Raw genomic sequence first — 22,500 nt, forward strand, 5'->3', positions numbered from 1 at the left:
AGAGTGAGAGTGAGTGCAATAATTCTAGCACTAGCCCTCCTCTGTAACTCTAAGTAAGTAACTGTCAACATTTTTTAAAGCGTCACCTGTGGAGATGGCTGTAGTTTGTCGCCATTCCACCAGTGTACGCAATTTTAAAGCGTGACATATAAGGTATCTATTTACTCGGTGTAACATCACCCTTCACGTTATGCAAAAACATTGGGCTAAATTTACTTTTTTATTTTTTTATTTATTAAAATGTTTTTTTTTCCCCCCCAAAGAAATGCATTTAAAAGACTGCTGCGCAAATGCAGTGCCACATAAAAATTGCAACGGCCGCCATTTTATTTTCTAGGGTCTCAGCTAAAAATATTTATTTATTTATATGTTTTTGGGGGTTCTAAGTAGTTTTCTAGCAAAAAAATACTGATTTTACTTTGTAAGAAACAAATTAGAAGTATGCCTGGTCTTTAAGTGGTTAAAGTGGAAGGTCAGTTAAAAGCTAACTAAGGCTAAACCTACACCCACCCCAATGTGAACTCTATTCTAACTCTGTAAAGAAATGATCCGTATACTTACCTATTCTGAAGCCACTCGGGGTCCAGTCACATGATCACTCCAGCTTCTGTGTAGAGTAGAGGTCGCCGACAACGGGCCATGATGTCACCCATAAGCTTACTATGGGGCCTCCATTGTCAGCGGTCCTTCCCCTAAATTGACAGCTGATTATGAGACCGGACCGGAGTGGCTTGACAATAGCTATGGGCTTAGCACCTTAGTTGGGTTATTGCTGTCTGTGGATTCTGCTCACTTCCTCTCCAACTGAGAATGAAAGGAAGTGAGGAGAAGCTTTCCCAGTCAGGACACAGAAGACAAGGAACTTTGGAAATACTCGAAGCCTTTCCGCTCCCTGTCTAAATTTTAAACAAAAACATTTTAAGCGGAGTTCCACTTTATCATTTCTACTTCACTAAAAACTCACCATTTTTTTTTCTTCTTGTTTATAGGTCAAAATGGACAGGAGAAACAGTCAGATCGAGGAGGAGCTCCAACTCAAGAGAGCTCAAGTGGAGGCCATTAGGGCAGATAGAGCAAAGATACAGGAAGCAAGAAGGAGAAGACAAGAGGAGGTGAACAGAATCGCGGCAGAGCTCAGGGAGCTTAAAAAGAGGTGGAAGGAGGAGTTGGCGAGAGAGCGAGAGAGACAGCTCCTAGCAAATAAAGAAAAAGTGGCTGCGATGAGAGAGATGAAATTAAAGGGGAAAATGTTGACGGTACAAGAGCGAAGGAAAAGGCTCATGGAGCTGGACATGAAGTGGAAGGAAGAAGAACGCTTAAGGGCTGAGTTTAGTGCGAAAGACAAGGAATGGAGACTTGAAGAGGCAAGGAAAAGAGAAGAACTCAGACAGAAGCAATATGAGATGCGAAGAGCTTCCGATCTCAAATTTATAGAAAGAAGCCTGGCAGGAGAGTTCTTGGTTGGATTCAACTATTTCCAAAGGAGAGGGAATGTGGAGAATAAAGGAGTAGAGGGAGATGAAGAGGCTACATACAGCCAGGCCAGCATAGTAAGTATCTGATAATATGATAATAATATAATATGATAATATGATGATGCTTAGGTAGTTAAAGTGGTTCTAACGGGTGAAGGTTTTTCACGGTAGTAAAGTAATTTTAAATAACTTTAGCTGCAGGTAAGCCTATAATAAGGCTTACCTGTAGGTAAAAAGAATATCTCCTTGCAATGAGCCGCTGACTTCAGCAGCGCATGCGCTCCTGGGATTCTCGGCTGAAAGTCTGGCAGACGCCGGACCTTCCCGGAAAGAAGTCTCCCGCGCGCATGTGCGGGAGTGACGACCCTGCGCCACTCACAGCGCTGCAGTCGCCATACCCGGAAGACATGCCGAGGGGAAAATGTCAGCTCTCTCGGCGTGGACCGGGTGAATTATCGGCATCTCGTTCTAAGGTAAGTCATAATGAGCTAGTATGTGATGCATAATAGCTCATTATGCCTTACAGGTGTAAAAAAAAAAAAGTCAGTGGGTTTACTACTACCGCTTTAACGCATTCTATGCATAAACCTTCTATGTGCCCCCCCAGCCTCAATCTTGATCCATCAATGTGAGAGCAGAGGCTCTCTCGTATGATCTACATATGAGAGCAGAGGCTCCCCCCCCCCCCCCCCCATTGGCTCCACGACAGCAGTCAAAATGACAATATGAATTGTCCAGTGTTAATTTACAGATTTTTAATGAATGTCCCTTTCCTAGAGAATTGGGGAGTGGGGGGTGATGGCAGAATCTGGTACTAGTCCTTATTCCAAGGGGATAAATAGTGATTAGGACATGAGCCCCAATTACCTACTTCCCAAACACAAGCATTCTTTTTTTACTAAGCATAGATTGTGTAGATGAGCCCCTAAGTCCCAGGGGGCCCTTATGCAGCTGAGGAGTTTGCACAAACGCCCCTCTAATTATCTGCACATACCCCCCCCCCCCCACACTCCTGCTGTATTTTGGATGTTCAGAGCTTTACTTTTTGAAATACTTTTAGTCACCAACTGATTGATTGATTAGAAACTCTTTTATTAAAAATGCTTTTAAAAACAAAAAAAATCCTAAGTAGAACATGAAGGGAGGAAGTTCAGGGATTTCAAATGGAAAGGAGGAAATGAAATGCACTGAAGGGTTTTTATTGCAGTTCGCAATCGTGATGGGAGGCTTCCACTTATTACATCTCTTACTGAGATTATATGAAGTACAGGGAAGCTTTCCCAGGACATTGATAACACAAAAAAAAACCTTCAATGAAATCTTAAAGCGAGTAGAGTTGCAAATCTGTACATCCACTTACCTTCTTTTTTTCTCTTATAGGCTATGGAGAGCTGTGCAACTGACGAAAGTGTGCCAGGTGAGGAAATGAAAGAGATGTTGGAAGAGGAAACACAGGTAAGAGAGAAGGAAATGATAGAGATAGGGGGAGAGGAAACACAGGAAAGAGAGGAAGAAATGTGGGAAGTGGAAACACAGGAAATTGAGGAGGAAGTGAAAGAGACAGGGGAAGAGGAAATAGAGGAAGAAATGGAAGAGATTTGGGAAGAGGAAAGAGAGGAGGAAGTGATAGAGACAGGAGAGGAGGAAGTGACAGAGATGTGGGAAGTGGAAACACAGGAAAGAGAGGAAGAAAGGGAAGAGTTGTGGGAAGAGGAAAGAGAGGAGGAAGTGATGGAGACAGGAGAGGAGGAAGTGAAAGAGATGTGGGAAGAGGAAACACAGGAAAGAGAGGAGGAAGTGATGGAGACAGGGGAAGTGGAAACACAGGAAAGAGAAGAGGGAGTGAAAGAGATGTTGGAAGTGAAAACACAGGAAATTGAGGAGGAAGTGAAAGAGACAGGGGAAGAGGAAAGAGAGGAAGAAATGGAAGAGATGTGGGAAGAGGAAACACAGGAAAGAGAGGGGGAAGTGAAAGAGACAGGGGAAGAGGAAAGAGAGGAAGAAATGGAAGAGATGTGGGAAGAGGAAAGAGGGGAGGAAGTGATAGAGACAGGAGAGGAGGAAGTGAAAGAGATGTGGGAAGAAGAAACACAGGAAAGAGAGGAGGAAGTGATAGAGACAGGGGAAGAGGAAACACAGGAAAGAGAAGAGGGGGTGAAAGAGATGTGGGAAGTGGAAACACAGGAACTTGAGGACGAAGTGAAAGAGACAGGGGAAGAGGAAAGAGAGGAAGAAATGGAAGAGATGTGGGAAGAGGAAACACAGGAAAGAGAGGAGGGAGTGAAAGAGACATGGGAAGAGGAAACACAGGAAAGAGAGGAAGAAAGGGGAGAGATGTGGGAAGAGGGGCCACAGAAAAGAGAGGAGGAAATGAAAGAGACAGGGGAAGAGGAAACACAGGAAAGAGAGGAAGAAAGGGAAGAGATGTGGGAAGAGGGGCCACAGGAAAGAGAGGAGGAAATGAAAGAGACAGGGGAAGAGGAAACACAGGAAAGAGAGGAAGAAAGGGAAGAGATGTGGGAAGAGGGGCCACAGGAAAGAGAGGAGGAAATGAAAGAGACAGGGGAAGAGGAAACACAGGAAAGAGAGGAAGAAAGGGAACAGATGTGGGAAGAGGAAACATATGAAAGAGGGGTGGAAGTGAAAGAGACATGGCATGAGGAATCACATGAAAGCGAGGAGGAAATGAAATGCACTGAAGAAAGTGGCATTGAAGAAAGTGATGGGGAAGAAAGTGGCTTTAAAGACAGCGAAGGGCAAGAACACACAGAAGATGGAAGTGAAGGGGAGGAACATACAGGAGAAGGAAGTGAAGAGAAAGAAAAGTCTGAAAAGGTCAAGACTAGAAGAAAGAAATTGACAAAATTTCTGTCTCACTACAATATCTCTTGTAAACCCATCAAACAAGCCAAGAAGAAAACCTGTCGCTGCCTAAGAACCCTAGGATCTCTGTGGAAGTACATTAAAAAAGTAAGTACCGTGTATTGTTGTTATACTGCTTAGGCAGTCTCTCACAAACTGTAGCAGTTTAGGACTAGAAGATCAAAGACCTCTGGATAGTTGGAGGTTGTTCTTCCTCATGGGGGGGGGGTCACAATTACAGTTAATATGAAGTTGTCCAGTGTTAAGTTACAGATCTGTAAAGAATGCTCCTTTCCTTGTGAACTGGTGGTGGATAGGTGATTGGCGATGGCCGAATCTTCTACTATCGCTTATTTCAAGGGTAGGAATAGTGATTAGGAAATGTTTTCTAGTTTCTCAGCAATGGTTATTTAGCCTAGTCAAGGCGTCCCAGTAAGGATCCCTCTAACTTACCTCAGGACCCCCAGTAAATAACATCCTCCCATTTTATACTCTTGAGGTAATAATGACACTGGCTGAACATATAGAAAGGGTTCCTATACTTTAGGCTGACTTCTCAGCCACCTATCAGGCCGACCTCCTCTGTGGAGAGAACTACCTTTATAAAAACTGCCATTTTTGGAGAAATATATGTATATATATCATAAATGACCAAGTCCTATACTGAGAAGTATTGCAGAAGTGACAGGCTGTCTATGATGTAACTGAAAGGTGATAGTCCTGTGTTATATCCACTAATAATCCTTTTCTTCTTTTTCTACAGACAGCATGCAACTTAAACTGTGCCTGCAGTGGCGAAAGTAGGAAGATTCAACAAAAAGTCTGAGGAACCCTCCTAGGGACCAGGTACGGCTGTACCAACACAGGTCCCTACACTGGTGGCGGCTGCCACTCCAGTAACATGAGGGTCTTCCCATGAGCCATCTATTTACCTTTCTACTGCTTCTGCAGAAGTTTTAATGTAGGACAATACATCACTTAAACATAATCACCTGTAAAAAAAAGTACCTGAGATGTTTGTGATAAACAGCCTGCTTTAAGGTTAATCAAAAATATCACATTCTAAAGGGAACGGTAGAACAAAGGGGAGTATGGAAGAGGCACAGGGAGGAAAAGGGGGGGAGGGAAGGTTGGAGGAAGAAGGGGGTGGGGGGTGGGGGTTGGGGGAACCCCCACACCCCTCCTTTACCCCCAACTTCCCCTCCCCCCTCCTTTCCTTCCTCTTCCATACTCCCCCTTGAGGCGTGTGTTGGACCGGCTAAGGGGAGGTTGGAGGCCGGTATGTTTTTGAGGCGTGTGTTGGACCGGCTATGATGGGAGGTTGCCATTATGCTCTTGCTGGACCCCCATTGTAGTTTAGGTTACATTTGGATTGATTTCGGAGGCGCTCCGATTGGCCAAGGCAACTATCACTTGGCAACTAAATTTAATAGAAACCCTGCCTAAATATCAGGGTGCTACATCCATAACATTTGGTAGTCATATCTCAAAAAATTATCTTTTTTTTAATCTTTATTTATGGACAAAATGTGAGAAATAACATATATATTATACAATCAATCCATACACACACCACATACACTGCATCTATAATATGCTTATAAAATAGTTTACCATTTGCCAATAAAAAATAAATAAATAAAAAGTCCCCGGATACATTTTAAAAATATGATCACCTTACCATGGCTGCATTGGAAATCACCAGCCAAGTCTACAAATGTTTCCACCTCTACCGTGTGCAGCTCCACTATAAAGTGTAGAAGCGGAGGAAGATGACGGGTCTTCTGCATGACCGATATCAGTCTCTATCAAGTTGCAAACAGAGAGACACATACATGGACCATCCCGTGATGCAGCAAACTGCAAATTACTTCAATCAGCTGGGGAACCTGGTGAAGACGAAGAACTACAGATATGAAAATGAGACAGATCTGTCCAAATCTCTTTTGAAGGCGTGAGATTCTACGAACACCGGTGCCTCAAATGTTGGGCGGCACAGTGGTGTAGTGGTTAGCACTCTCACCTAGCAGTAAAAAGGGTCGCTGGTTCAAATCCCAACCAAGACACTACCTGCCTGGAGTTTGCATGTTCTCCCTGTGCCTGTGTGGGTTTCCTCCGGGTACTCCGGTTTCCTCCCACAATCCAAAGACATGCAGGTAGGTTAATTGGCTTCTGTCCAAAATTGGCCCCAGTATATGAATGGGGGTCTTGGATTGTTTACAAAAAAATAAAGACATAAAAAAATAAAATAAACTGTACTCTTTTTTTTGTTAGCGCTCCAGAAAAGAACTGTTACAAAAATGTTTAAATACAAATGTTAGGTATACAATACAGAGACAAGGATTCTGAGCGGTATACATGGCAAGGCCTTGACGGTTGCACATTCCCTCTCTTTCTCCGAACGTTCTGTCGGCAACCTTCATAGCGCAATTTTTAGAGTTGTAAGTTACTGCACATGAGGGTGTGAGCTGAACTCTTAGTGATGGCTCCGACAGTACAAAACCTGGGGGAGGGTATGGATCCCTTCTTCTCAGTGGTGAATGCTGAACTAAAATGGACTACTAACTACTTCCTGTCCGCCCATTGCCTATAAGCGGTGGACGGGAAGCCACACCGATGCGGGGTTAACGTACCGGTACTTCACTTTGCATTAGCGGCTAACAGGACATGCATGAGGAAAAGATGATCCACACTCCGGTGATTGTTCTTAAAAAATTTAGTATTTATTAACAGGGCAGAGTGACCAAACGCAAATAAGAAAGATTGACGCGTTTCAGCCTATAAGGCCTTAGTCATAACCACCACAGAGCGTGCACCCAGGAGCCCGGCGGTCAGTATGTCACCCGGGCACAGCAGTTCACATTACCGCTTTTTCTGGGTGATAGGAAGTTGTTTTACTATGTTCACCGCCATTTGACATACTACCATCCTGATCACCACCACTATGCCTTACCAGCGTGATCACTCTGCAAGACAAAGGCATAATGAGCTAGTATGCATAGCATACTAGCTCATTGAACAATACCAATACTAGCTCAATACCAAAATGTATTAGTATACAATCTAAAAAACATGTCCATAAAGGACAATAGTAAATAACATCATAAAAAACATTACATGATAACACAGATTATTGAAACAAAAGGCACCCTGAAACTCGGATATACTGGAGCACCAGACTGGCCAATATGCAGTGGGGGGGGGGGGGCAGATTCTTGGAGGTGTTCACAGAATAACCCCAGCGTTTCGGAAATATATGTTTGTTCCTTCTTCAGGGGAAGCGAAGGGTACTAAAGTCTACAGTATAATAGTACAAAGGTTAAGAAAAATTATACAATCTCTCAGTGATAACAGCAGCGTGGATCGGAGGGGAGAATGGGGCAGCGGACAACACAGACTGACATGCCCACAGCTCTGACATGGAGAGTGATGTTTAAAAAATGTATTAAAAAGTTCCGCACTAGCAGCTGCCTGTCGCCTCTCTCTCTCTTTCCCTTATGTTTTGACTCCTCTGTAATTGCCCCGCCTCTCCAATCCCCCTGCTGTTACGGGTCCCCCTGTGTGCTGCCTGGGGCTCCTACAGGAGGCCCTATGGTACCCCCTGGCAGCAGGTGTCCGGGTGTCAGGCAGAGGGAAACCTGGGCACAGCATTCTAAATCTGTACTGTCCAGGTCAAAATCGGAGAAGTGGCAACCCTAGATGGTCACCACAGCTTGTTCTCCCGATGGTTTAGACCATGGGTTATTCTGTGAACACCTGAAAGAATATGGCCCCCCACTCCATATTGGCCAGTCTGGTGCAAAGATTTTTGCTGAGAGGGGGGATTTGAGCAGGGGAGTGGATTTTTACTGGGAGGGAATTTATGCGTAGGGGGTAAGTATGCAGACTAGTGCTTTTATGGGGGTTGGGGGGGGGGGTTTTGCTGACACATAATGCTCATACATCTTGGAGACGGGGGGGGGGGGGTGCAGTTTAGCATGTTCGCCCTGGGCACTATGTAACCTTGTCCCGGCACTGCCACACCTGCAGGATATAATAGAAGTCTATTTAAAAGTGCAACTAACCCCAGAAAGTTGCAGATGCACTGCGCAGCACCCGCAATGCAAGTAAACTGCAGCACATCAGTGTGAAAGCAGCCTTTTAGGGGGATCAGAACAGTAATGCCGCGTACACACGATCGGAAATTCACCCAGCAAAAGACTGATGAGAGCTTATGGTCCAAAAATGCGACCAACCACCATTATAAGAGACATTCTTTCCATCAACCACCATTGTAAGAGACGTTCTTTCCACCAACCACCATTGTAAGAGACATTCTTTCCACCAACCACCATTGTAAGAGACATTCTTTCCACCAACCACCATTGTAAGAGACATTCTTCCCACCGACCACCATTGTAAGAGACATTCTTCCCACTGACCACCATTGTAAGAGACATTCTTCCCACCAACCACCATTGTAAGAGACATTCTTCCCACCAACCACCATTGTAAGAGACATTCTTCCCACTGACCACCATTGTAAGAGACATTCTTCCCACCAACCACCATTGTAAGAGACATTCTTCCCACCAACCACCATTGTAAGAGACATTCTTCCCACCAACCACCATTGTAAGAGACATTCTTCCCACCAACCACCATTGTAAGAGACATTCTTCCCACCAACCACCATTGTAAGAGACATTCTTCCCACCAACCACCATTGTAAGAGACATTCTTTCCACCAACCACCATTGTAAGAGACATTCTTCCCACCGACCACCATTGTAAGAGACATTCTTCCCACTGACCACCATTGTAAGAGACATTCTTCCCACTGACCACCACTGTAATGGCGCGCACAGACGATCGGACATTCCGACAACAAAACCGTCAATGTTTTTCCCAACGGATGTTGGCTTAAACTTGTCTTGCATACACACAGTCACACAAATGTTGTCGGAAATTCCGAACGCCAAGAAAGTGGTGACGTACAAGATGTACGACGAGCCGAAAAAAATGAAGTTCAATAGCCAGTGCGGCTCTTCTGCTTGATTCCGAGCATGCGTGGAATTTCCTGCGTCAGAATTGTGTACACACGCTCGGAATTTCCTTCAAGTTTTGTTGTCGGGAAATTTGAGAACCAGCTCTCAAACATTTGTTGGAAATTCCGACAGCAAAAGTCCGATGGACCATACACACAGTCGGATTTTCTGACAACAAGCTCACATCGAACATTTGTTGTCGGTAATTCTGACCGCGTGTACGCGAGATTAGGAATATTCTGCCCACCAGTGTAAAGAAGCCCTTCCCTTTTTGAACACCAGTATGCTTTGGCAAATATACAATTTCTAAATAAAGGGCTGGTTTACTGTTCTTCAGATTTTTAGGGGGGGCCAGGCTGTCCCAGTGTCAGTAAACACCTGGGTTGATTTACTAAAACTGAAACTTGCAAAATCTGGTGCAGCGGTGCATAGAAACCAATCAGCTTCCAGGTTTTATTGCCAAAGCTTGATTGAACAAGCTGAAGTTAGAAGCTGATTACTAGGCACATCAGCATTGTGAATAGAAAACAAGAGCAACCAGTTGGGACTTTGTGTGAGAACGCAAGGCTGACGCCGCCAAGCACCTCCATCTCTATTGATTGATAAGAAGGAAGAAAGGTGGGACTTTATATGAAGCATACACCCCTGGAGATATCACGATATACATGAAGATGGGCGGTACTAAGTATATTAGAACTATGAACATTCCATGACCACATTGCAAAACAATTGGCAGTCATTGGTTTATTGATATAAAAATAACAATAATAGTAATTCCATGATAAAATATTGGCATAGTAAGTTCATAATATAACCATTAAATAGAACAAAGTTCATTGGAATATATAAATTATGACAATGATAATAATGACATAATATACTAGTAACATAATGAGTTCATATTGTACACATTGTATAGAACCATTTTCATGAAAGCGTGTCTCCTTGGTAAAAAACAATATTTCAGATTTATTGGTACAATCCAATTGGTAAGTATGGTCATTGATGGTGTTGCAAATTATGAGCGAAAAAGGCATCTATTGGCTTGACGCGTTTCGTGGCGACTGCCACTCTTCAGGAGCAAGTATGGTGTAGATGTCTATAAGTATTGAAACACATAATTAATTTGTAAAAATAAAATAAAATAATGGGTATTTTATGGAGGAGAAAGAGAGGGGAAATTACCCCAGTTTACCAAGACTATTTACAGGAATGTCAATGAAACTGGGTGCAGGCATGGAGGGCCAGAAGGCTGACCAGAAACAACATCAGTCCCAGGAGCTGAGGTGGACAATCCCGACCGTGGATGGATAGCCAAGGGGAGACAATATTCCCCAGAGATAGGCCCTCATGGATGGAAAAAGAGAATGTGATCCACAAAGTTGTTACCATCTGTGAAGAAGGGAGTATATGTTAAAATATATGGGATATAGCAGTGGATAAATTATTACAAAAGGTGACTAAAGATATCAAAAATATTGATGGAAAAACTAAGAAATTATGGTGCAAGGACTATCCATGATATGGACATGTCAAGGGGGTACCTATAGTGCAGGGTATTAGGGATAACATAATAACCCCCATTGTGGTAAGAAAAGTAATTTGAAAAAAATGGGAAATGCCAAATAACCCCCGAAGCTACGGTATTGATACCAAGGACGGGGAGGGATTGGGGCAAAACATAATAGTAAATATTGGAAAGGAAGGGTAGGGGAAACCAATAAGATACCTGGAATACAGTGAAACTAATGAAGTCCAGTCGTGCACCATAAACATGGGGTAATAACCCTGAAGGGGGTATGAATCGATTGGGAGGAGTATAGACAATCCAATAGGGTCATGGGTGTCCACCAACGCCATGCTAATGTGCAATAAGAGGAAAGGGCGTCAAAAACTAAGAGCTGCATTCGCCAACACCCCGTCCGAGCCAACCACCCTGTGGGGGACGTTAGATGGACACATCCAGCGTCGCTGCGCAAATGTCACTAGTGTGCGTAGCGTGAGCGGCGACGGGGGTGAGACGTTGATGCGTGATTGGGCGTCAGTCCAATCCCCAAACAACCCAAAGGGAGGAGAGGAAGGGCCCCAGGAGCACATCGCAGCTCCCGGAACTGAGGAAACTGGCCGGAAACAGCCAGCCCAAAGCATAACCCAACCCAGCAACAACCAACTAGCATCAAAAGTAGCCATAGCAATAATGGTAAATAGCATATACCTATGCGACTCTAGACCTACAGTAATATATAGCTCTGAATAAACAATATAAGCAATTGTGTTTGAATAAATATAAACTAAATTAGTAGGACAATGCAGAGTACCAACGTAAAAATATTATATAAGGATATGGGTGCATGCCTCCATCTGCATTGTGAGTGCTCCCAGTTTTGGAAAATCTCCCCCAATGTCTGTGGTTAGTAGTAGGAGGAATTGCACCCCTTCATTGGTATCGGTGGGAGAAATTGTTTCCCTATCATTGGTGTCAGTGGCAGAAATAGTGCCCACTTCTTTGTTGTCAGTGGGAGAAATAGCGCTCACTGTTGGTATCAGTCAGAGGAATACTGCCCCATCTTTGGTGTCAGTGGCAGTAATCATGCCCCATTGTTGGTGTCAGTGGGAGAAATAGTGTTCAAACATTTATATCAGTGGGAGGAATGGTGAACCATCATTAGAGTCTGTGCTGTGGGAGGAATAGCACCCCATTGTTGGTGTCAGTGGGAGGACTAGTGTTCAATCGTTGGTGTCAGTGGGATGAATAGTGCCCCAAGGGCCGGAAACAGGCAAGCAAACGGCCGCACTTTGGAGACCACTGATCTAAAGATATAATTATTTTTTTTTAGCAGGGTTTCCCTGAGACCTGAACATTATTTCAATGGTTTCTTCACAGTAAAAGTGTCCCACCTCCAGACCACACCAGTCGCCGGGAAGAAATCCCCTCACACATCAAGGATCCCCTGGGCAGCTGGAACAAGAAATTGATTCAAAGGAGATGACAAGAAGACGCTGTTACATCACAATATACAAAAGTTATATATACATCTGCAGCACATAATATTTAGTTAAGTAAAATATACATATAACTAACAATTTATATAAAATAAAAACTATTAATGCTAGTGCTGATAGAGACATAGAGTCGTGTCCTATCCAGTTTACAGGGACAGGTATGGCAAAAGGGCGATGCATCAGTACCCTCCAGGCCGATCGCAGGAAGGTCACAAACAAGTAACCACTGGAAAGTTTAAACCATGGCCAGGCATAACAGATAATGGCTCTACAGATTATAAAAAGGCTTCCCCCTCCCAATCGCCGGGTAAGACTTTTTCCTTCTCCCTCAGTTGGATCTGGCCTGGTGCTGGGATAAGGGTGGATAGGTAAGAATACGCTCTCACTTTAATCTGTGTAACTATGTCTCCGTATTGAAATGATTATATATGTAATATGTTGTGATCATAATATATAATAATTTTTCATATTAAATGAATGTATTTTTAGATGTAGGTAATATCCTGAAGAAGCTGTGAAGCGAAACTAGTCGATTTTCCCCACCCTTCTCTACGAATCTGTGATTTATATTTGAAGATGTTATATCTATGTAACTTTAATAAATTGTTTTTATATTAATTAATGTTGTTGTCATAACTGTTTTATCATTATCTGTGCCCCGTGATAGTCCCCTTGCTCACACATTTCTAGTTGACATCTCTGATAGGAGACCAGAGACATTAACACCTTTTTCTAGATTATCTAATTGGGATGAGGGTGTACATTATTAATTTATGCTTTATTATGTTTTGAAGCCATCCATTACTCAGTGTAAATTTGCTGTCCCCTCAAAATAACTCAACACACAGCCATTAATGTCTAAACCGCTGGCAGCAAAAGTGAGTACACCCCTAAGTGAAAATGTCCAAATTGGGCCCAAAGTGTCAATACTTTGTGTGGCCTCCATTATTTTCCAGCACTGCCTTAACCCTCTTGGGCATGGAGTTCACCAGAGCTTTACAGGTTGTCACTGGAGTCCTCTTCCACTCCTCCATGATGACATCACGGAGCTGGTGGATGTTGGAGACCTTTGCGCTCCTCCACCTTCCGTTTGAGGATGCCCCACAGATGCTCAACGGGGTTTAGGTCTGGAGACATGCTTGGCCAGTCCATCACCTTTACCCTCAGTTTCTTTAGCAAGGCAGTGGTCATCTTGGAGGTGTGTTTGGGGTTGTTATCATGTTGGAATACTGCCCTGCGGCCAAGTCTCCGAAGGTAGAAGATCATGCTCTGCTTCAGTATGTCACAGTAAATGTTGGCATTCATGGTTCCCTCAATGATCTGTAGCTCCTCAATGCCGGCAGCACTCATGCAGCCCCAGACCATGACACTCCCACCACCATGCTTGACTGCAGGCAACACACACTTGTCTTTGTACTCCTCACCTGGTTGCCTCCACACACGCCTGACACCATCTGAACCAAATAAGTTTATCTTGGTCTCATCAGACCACAGGACATGGTTCCAGTAATCCATGTCCTTAGTCTGCTTGTCTTCAGCAAACTGTTTGTGGGCTTTCTTGTGCATCATCTTTAGAAGAGGCTTCCTTCTGGGATGAAAGCCATGCAGACCAATCTGATGCAGTGTGTGGCGTATGGTCTGAGCACTGACAGGCTGACCCCCCACCCCTTCAACCTCTGCAGCAATGCTGGCAGCACTCATACATCTATTTCCCAAAGACAACCTCTGGATATGACGCTGAGCACGTGACCTCAACTTCTTTGGTCGACCATGGCGAGGCCTGTTCTGAGTGGAACCTGTCCTATTAAACCGCTGTATGGTCTTGGACACCGTGCTGCAGCTCAGTTTTAGGGTCTTGGTAATCTTCTTATAGCCTAGGCCATCTTTATGTAGAGCAACAATTCTTTTTTTATCCAGATCCTCAGAAAGTTCTTTGGCATGAGGTACCATGTTGAACTTCCAGTGACCAGTATGAGAGAGTGAGAGTGATAAAACCGAATTTAACACACCTGCTCCCCATTCACACCTGAGACCTTGTAACACTAATGATTCACATCACACCTGGGAGGGAAAATGGCTAATTGGGTCCAATTTGGACATTTTCATTTAGGGGTGTACTCACTTTTGTTACCAGCAGTTTAGACATTAATGGCTGTGTGTTGAGTTATTTTGAGGGGACAGCAAAGTTACAGTTATACAAGCTGTACACTCACTACTTTACATTGTATCAAAGTGTCATTTCTTCAGTGTTGTCACATGAAAAGATAGAATAAAATATTTACAAAAATGTGAAGGGTGTACTTACTTTTGTGAGATAATGTATGTAGGCACCCTCCAAATCCCTTACCCAATAAATGACATGAACTAATTAGAATACTATTAAGGAACGTTTACCAATATAAAAGCTTATATATGATATTGTTTTGTGTAAAAAAGTGTAGACTGTCACCCTTGTTCCTTCCTCCTCCTAGGCATTCCAATACGCCGTGATTGCCAAGGAGGAGAAGCAAAAGGAAGCTGCCACCCGACCAGATGGGGGGGAGTTGGGGCATATGGGTTCGGGGGACCCGACTGGGCGGGGGTGTCTGTGGGTGCAATTGCATAAATAAGATAAATATTAAATGACAAGAAGCTAAATTAACCAATTGCCGACCGCCGCACGACGATGTACATCGACAGAATGGCACGGGCAGGCATATGGGCGTACATATACGTCCCTGCATTCCCGCGGGTGGGGGGCCCAATCGGGCCCCCCCCCCCGGTGCCAGCGGCGGTCGGATTCCGTGCAGGAGCGATCCGGGATGAGGGGGCGGCCATTCATTCATGGTCACCCCCTCGCAGGAATTGCAGCATGACATCACTTCCTCTCCTGTAATGTAAACACAGGCAGAGGAAGTGATGTAATCTCTCCTCCGTGTCGGTATTTTTCATTCCGGCACCGAGGAGAGAGGATCGGTGAGTTGCACAAACACTACACTATACAGTAGAACACGCCAGGCACATTTTCACCCCCCGATCACCCCCCCAATCACCCCTGCACCCCCAGTCACAGTGACACCAATTGCATTTTTTATTTTTTTTTATTATTCCATTGGTATCATTTGTGACTGCAATAACTGTTAGGGCAGTTAGGGTTAGCCCTCTTTAGCTCTAGGGTACCCCCCTAACCCCCCCAATAAAGGTTTAACCCCGTGATCACCCCACGTCGCCAGTGTCACTAAGGCTGGGTTCACATTGCAGCAGTTTATGAGAACGGATGTGATTCGCACCGCACTGCAGTGCAAATCACATCCGATCTCTGTGCGATGCGATTTCAGCCATACTGATAGTATGGCTGAATTCGCATCGCACCCGCCGCAAACTCGCACGAGACCCTTTTTTTGTTCCGCAGCAGAATCGGATCGCATGGGTGTTCACACCATGCGATCCGATTCCTGTCCGAGTTTGCAGATCGCACTGCGATATGCGAACTGATCTGGGGGTGTCATTAACATTTCACTGACACTCCCTGCAGTTCGCATTGGGCAGTGTGAACTGCCGCTAGGAGGCATGGGAGGCATGGGAGGCATGGGATGCGGGAACCCGCCGCGGATTCGCGGCGTTCCCGCATCGCTCCAGTATGAACCAAGCCTAATAAGCGATCGTTTTTCTGATCGCTGTATTAGTGTCACAGGTGACGCTAGTTAGGCAGGTAGGTATTTAGGTTCGCCGCAGCTTTTTATAGCGCCAGGGACCCCCATATACTACCGCATAAAGCCCCCTGATTGCCCCCTAGTTAACCCTTTCACCAGTGATCACCATATAACTGTTACAGGTGACGCTGGTTGATTAGTTATTTTTTTATAGTTTCAGGGCACCCGCCATTTATTACCTAATAAAGGTTTAACCCCCTGATCACCCAGCGGGTGATATAAGTTTGAGGGTCAGATAAGATCTGCGTCGCCCAGGCAGCGTCAGGTTAGTGCCAGTACCGCTAACACCCACACGCAAAGCATACACCTCCCTTAGTAATATAGTATCTGATCAGATCTATATTAGCGTCGCCAGCAGTTTAGGTTTCCCAAAACGCATTGTTAGCGGGATCAGCCCAGATACCTGCTAGCACCTGCGTTTAGCCCCTCCGCCAAGCCCAGCCCAGCCCACCCAAGTACAGTATCGATCGATCACTGTCACTTACAAAACACAACACACATAACTGCAGCGTTCGCAGAGTCAGGCCTGATCCCTGCGATCGCTAACAGTTTTTTTTTGTAGTGTTTTGATACAGTCGCTGACAGCCTAGGTGCTTTTTTACCTGTGAGTCTCACTAGTGTACCCCTAAATTTAGGGGTGTCTACTTTCCAAAATGGGGTCATTTGGGGGGGTTTTGTGTTATTTTGGCATTTTATGGCCTTCAAAACTGTGATAGGTAGTGAGGAGTGAAATCAAAAATGTACACCCTTATGCCGCGTACACACGATCAATCTGGTGGAAAAGTCTGGCAAACTCAAGTCCGCCAAACAATCCCCCGTGTGTAGCCTCCGGCATACTTTTTTGACCCGAAAGTACGGCGGACTTAGAATGCCGTGTTGCACACCAATCTTCCCGCCGGACTCGCAATCCGGCCGTGTGTGTGCCAGTCCGCTGTACTTTTGAAATGAGCAGACTTTTCCCGCCCGGAGAAAAGTCCACTCATTTCGAGCAGGTCTCCAGGTAGGCGGGGCCCGCGAAGGAGACATCGCTGGCCCCGCCGCCTGGTATGGACTTAAAGGGGAACCCCAACGCCGGAAAAAAATCGGCGTGGGGGTCCCCCCCAAGTCCACAACAGACCCTTGTCCGAGCACGCTACCCGGCCGGCCAGGAAAGGGGGGCGAGCGAGCGCCCCCCCCACTCCTGAGCCGTACCAGGCCGCCCTCAACATGGGGGGTGCCTTGGGGAAGGGCGGGCCGCGTGGCCCCCCCCAGCCCAAAGCACCTTGTTCCCATGTTGATGACGACAAGGGCCTCTTCCCGACAACCCTGGCCGTTGGTTGTCGGGGTCTGCGGGCGGGGGGCTTATCGGAATCCGGGAGCCCCCTTTAATAAGGGGGCCCCCGTATACCGGCCCCCCACCCTATGTGAATGAGTATGGGGTACAATGTACCTGTAAAATAAAAGTACAAAAAAAACACAACACACGAGATAAAATACTTTATTGCACAGCTCTGGGGGTCTTCTCGCCGGACTCCTCCGCTATCTTCTTGTAGCTCTTTTACTAGCGGAGGAGTCCGGCTTTCTTCCTCGCCGCCGGCCTCTTCTCCCGACTTCGGGGGTCTTGTCCCCCTCTTCGGTTCTTCTGCCGGGCCACCGCGCCTTCTTCTAGCTCTATTACAGGCGGTGGCCCGGTCTTCTGTCGCCGCCGCCGCCGCCTTCCGTTCTTCTTCTTCTTCTCCAGGAGATGTTGACTCGACGATCTCTCTGGCCACAATGCCAGGGACTCGCTGCGCGGCCACTTATATAGGGACAAGGGGCGGTGTCACATGGCTTTATGTCACGTGGGTTGGTGTCACATCGACTTGAACACGAAGCTCATCCCTAGTCAGGAGCCAATAATGACATCACGCAAGAGCCACTGGTCACAGCTATTGAAGAAACGGCACGAGCGCCGCCATTTCTTCAGTGCGCATGCGCCCGGTGACGTTGGCACATGTGGATACAGTGATTATCTCCTAAACTGTGCACCTTTAAGAGATGGTCAAGGTACATGCAGGTAAGTCGTCTTATAGGCTTACCTGTAGGTTAAAGTGATGTAACGGGGTTTACAACCTCTTTAACCGCTTGCCACCCACCTACTGTGAAATGACGGCGGGGCGGTTGCGGCTCTCATTCTGGGTGTTGCTAGGACATGGCGTGACCCCCATCTCTGTAAAGAGCCCCATCTGTATGGCAGGCGCTTTAAGGAGTATAGGGCGCACAAGCGACGTAGGAGCTCGTGCCTGGCACCGGCCGCCCTGATGGCCACCGGCTACTGGTGATCGCTCCTGAGAAGGAAAGAACGGATGTCTGTCAATGTAAACAAACAGATCTCCGTCCTCTCAGGGGTGAGGAGAGTGATCTGTTGTTCCTATTGCTTAGGAACAACGATCGGTCTCCTCGCCCAGGCAGTCCCCCCCCCACAGTTAGAATCACTCCCTAGGACACACAGTTAACCCCTTGATCGCCCCTCTAGTGTTAACCCCTTCCCTGCCAGTGTCATTTATACAGTAATCAGTGGCTATTTTTTAGCTCTAATCGCTGTATAACTGTCACTGGTCCAAATATAGTGTCATAAGTGTCTGTCTGCCGCAATGTCGCAGTCCTGCTAAAAAACAAAACAAAAAAAAAACCCCAGTTCACTGCCATTACTAGTACAAAAAAAATAATAAAAATGCCATAAATCTACCCTCTATTTTGGTTTGCGCAAAAGTTATAGCGTCTACAATCAATATACGCTTAGTGCAATTTTTTTCAACTAAAAATATGTAGAATACATATCGGCTTAAATGGAGGAAGAAATTAGTTTTTTTTTATATATATATATATATTTTGGGGATATCTATTATAACAAAAAGTAAAAAATATTGGTTTTTTTTTTCAAAATTGTTTACCTTTTTATTGTTTATAGCGCAAAAAATAGAAACCTGCAGAGGTGATCAAGTAACACCAAAAGAAAGCTCTATGTGTGGGAAAAAAAAGCTTTTTGCGATTTATATTACCAAAAAATATGTAGAAGAATACACATCGGCCTAAACTGAGGGAGAAAATCGCTTTAAAAAGAAAAAAAAAATGGGGATATTTATTACAGCAAACAGTACAAAATATTGTGGGGTCTTTTCAAAATTTTCGCTTTTTCTTGTTTATAGCGCAAAAAATAAAAACCGCAGAGGGGATCAAATACTGCCAAAAGAAAGCTCTATTTATGGGGGGAAAAACGACGTCCATTTTGTTTGGGTACAGTGTCGCACGACCGTGCAATTGTCAGTTAAAGCGACGCAGTGGCGTATCACAAAAAAAAATGCCTCGGACAGGAAGGGAGGTAAATTCTTCTGGGGCTGAAGTGGTTAACCATGTAATCGGCCGCGTCCAATCAGAGCTGGTCACATGTAAACACAGAAATGCCGGTGTCCTATCATATAAGGTCCCCCATCCGATAGTGTCCGCTGTGTACTGCGCATGCGCAGTACACAGCAACACAGATTCCGAAAATTGCCGAGGATGAACGGCGCATGCGCTGTGAGTCCAGGTTCTATCCCCACCATCCAAGTGGACATAAAGCAGGAATATAAAAGAGCCGAGCGCAGCGAGGCCGAGCCTGAAGCGTGGTGAGCGGCCCTCTAATATTCACAACCCTATGTCCGCTTGGATGGTGGGGCTACCACCTCCACTCACGGCGCAGGCGCCGTTCAGCTTCGGAGATTTTCCGAAGCTTCGTCTGTTCCGTACTGCGCATGATTAAATACCACCAAACGAAAGCTCTATGTGTGTGAAGAGAATGATACGCGCAATTGTCATTCCAAGTGTCAGGGGCCTGGCATCTGAAATTGGCCTGGGCAGGAAGGGGGTAAAAGTTCCCGGCAAGCAAGTGGTTAAACACCACGGAGTATTCTCGCTGACCATGTCCATCCCTTTATGACTGCAGTGTCCTCGTCTTCTGATGGCTCCATCCAGCAGGATAATGCTCCATGTCACAAAGCTCCAATCATCTCATCACTGGTCTCTTTAAAATCCCCCCTCCGTCGTGTTTTTTCACATTTTTGTATTGGTGGCAAAATCAGGTCCAATCGGTGGCTTTGCCTAGGCGGAGATGATGTCCTCAGTCTGCTCCCCCTCAGCGATCAGATTGCAACATTGTAACAAATCATAATGTCAGAGGCTGCAGCAGGGGGCTGATCAGTGTCAGACAGTTGTGGACACAGCCAAGACCAGCACAGGCACCAGGATTTACATGAAGTGATGTGTCATCGCTGATGCAGCATTATAGTCCAGGTGACCCTGGATGATGCCTGAACACAGGTGGCGCCGTCCTTCTGGAGAGGAAAGCAGATGTAGGCGGTGTCGGAGGGTGGGCTGTGATGTCTGTGGGAGGGAAGAGATACACAGACACCTCCAGGAACTTCCATCAACCTAAAGAGGAACTCCGGACACTCGGCTACATCCACATATCCAAGATTAGAGCCTCTTTACCCCCCACAATGACTGATATCTGTAAATGTGCCCCTCCCCCCACCCCCTCCTCTATAAACTGATCAACCAATCAGCGGCTGAGCTGGTGATTACAGGGCGGAGACTGCAGTCAGTTTTCTATCCTCATCATAAAATCGTTTTATTTTCTCAGGTTATACTGCCCCCTACAGGAATACCGGACACCGACACACACAGCTGTAGCCCCGCCCCCCATGGATGGGACCCCAGCAGGGAAATTATAAAGGACCCCCCCCCCCCCGGGACCCCTCTATATGTTCTAGAGGAAGTTCCTGGTAAATGATGAGCCAATGCCGGCAGCTCTGGACCTAAAGAGCGATTTGTGGGGGGTCACTTTTTACCAGAAGAGTCTTTGATAGTGCCCGGCATAGAACCCGCCCTGAAAGTGACTTCCAGCCTATCCCTGCCATAGACTCACCCTAGTGCCCGCCCCCTGCTGGAGGCCGGTGATTGGAGCTCCTCCCCATGGCTGTGATTGGCTGAGGTCAGAGCGTACCTTAACCCCGTCCTGACTGACGTACGTCTATAAACGTTCCTCACCGGGGAGCCGATATTACAGCCGGAATCTCCCTCTCATTATATCAGCCGGAGATCACAGAAACATTGAGAAGTGACCCCAGATGGGAGGAGGGTGGGGGAGAACCCCGGGAAAAACCTTGTTTTCATTGTGGATGGAGTAAGGGGAGGAGCTATCACCTCTGTCAGGTGTTTTCTTTCATCTGTGTCCCCATTGGGGAAATTTGCCTTCACTTCCTGTCCCATAGCCAAAACAGGAAGTGAGAGGAAATAAAAAGTGAGGGAATCACCAGAACCAGTGTCCCCATTGGGGAGATTTCCCTTCACATTCCGCCCCATTTCATCCGTTTACAAAATATATATATATATTTTTTTTTATTCTTATTTATTTAAAAAATATATATATGCTCTTATATATATTTTTTTAAAATATATATATATTTATATAAATATTTTAAATAAATATATATATATATATATATATATATATATATATATATATATTGTTTTGATTTATTTATTTATGCTGTTATATATATTAAATAAATAATATAGAACCAAACAAATAAACATATATATATAATGTGGGGATTCTGAGTAAATTTCTAGCAACAAAATACTGATTAAAAACAGTGTCAGAAAAAGTCATGTCCTAATTCAGCTAATAGGTGCAATACCCTGGTCCGCCAGGTCGGGGGGGGGCGCTGTGCCGGTTTTATACACAGGTCTACAGACGGCCACTAAGTTCCAATCTCAGAGCTGCTGAAAAGTAACGGTCGGCCGGGCCAACTGTGACGTCACAGCGTGCAGGGTATATATAGCTGAGTTCAGGCGCAGAGTTCCTCAGAAGTGACTGGCGCTCGGAGAGACAAGGTGTGTGTTGATAATCCTCCTCCTATAATACAAGTTTAATGATGAAATCGGATGGAAGGGACAATTGATTTCCATGCAATAAAACATGACAGAGATATTTATAACAATATTTAATAGAAACATAAAAAAAAAAAAAACAGCTGACATTTTTTTGCAAATATTTTAAATATACAATCCATTTGTCATAAAGCGACAATAAATCACACGTGTGTTTGGTTGCCGATCCATTGCAAAAATTGCGCTAAAAAAATGCATTTTTTGCGTTTTCCTGGTTGCCTGACATCAGTCTGCACCTGTAAAAGAAAAAAAAACACCTGACAAAAATATAATAATTCACCTGTGATTGCGTTTTTGATGCGTATGTTATACACGCAATGTGTATGTTACTATATATAACAGCATATACATTTTTTTAAATAAATAAATAATAATAATAATAATAATAAAAAAAAATATATATATATATATATATATATATATATATATATATATATATATATATATATACACACACATAAAAATGCTCTTATTTAATTTTTTTTAAAT

General features: G+C 44.9%; 1 protein-coding gene across 1 annotated transcript in view; it reads left to right on the forward strand.

The window, feature by feature from the left end:
- Window positions 1-22,500, forward strand: part of LOC143927075 (uncharacterized) — a 29,102-nt gene that overhangs the window by 1,864 nt on the left and 4,738 nt on the right. The window contains exons 2-5 of the mRNA XM_077451031.1: window positions 990-1,550; window positions 2,856-3,901; window positions 4,151-4,445; window positions 5,101-5,137. Of these exons, the coding sequence (XP_077307157.1) occupies window positions 996-1,550; window positions 2,856-3,901; window positions 4,151-4,445; window positions 5,101-5,137 (1,933 nt within the window). The 5' untranslated portion in view covers window positions 990-995. The remainder of the gene's footprint in view (window positions 1-989; window positions 1,551-2,855; window positions 3,902-4,150; window positions 4,446-5,100; window positions 5,138-22,500) is intronic.

Source organism: Lithobates pipiens, unplaced genomic scaffold, assembly GCF_037356315.1.
Source record: "Lithobates pipiens isolate NorthernLeopardFrog02 unplaced genomic scaffold, aLitPip1_a1.2 Scaffold_23, whole genome shotgun sequence".
Classification (NCBI taxonomy): Eukaryota; Metazoa; Chordata; class Amphibia; order Anura; family Ranidae; genus Lithobates; species Lithobates pipiens.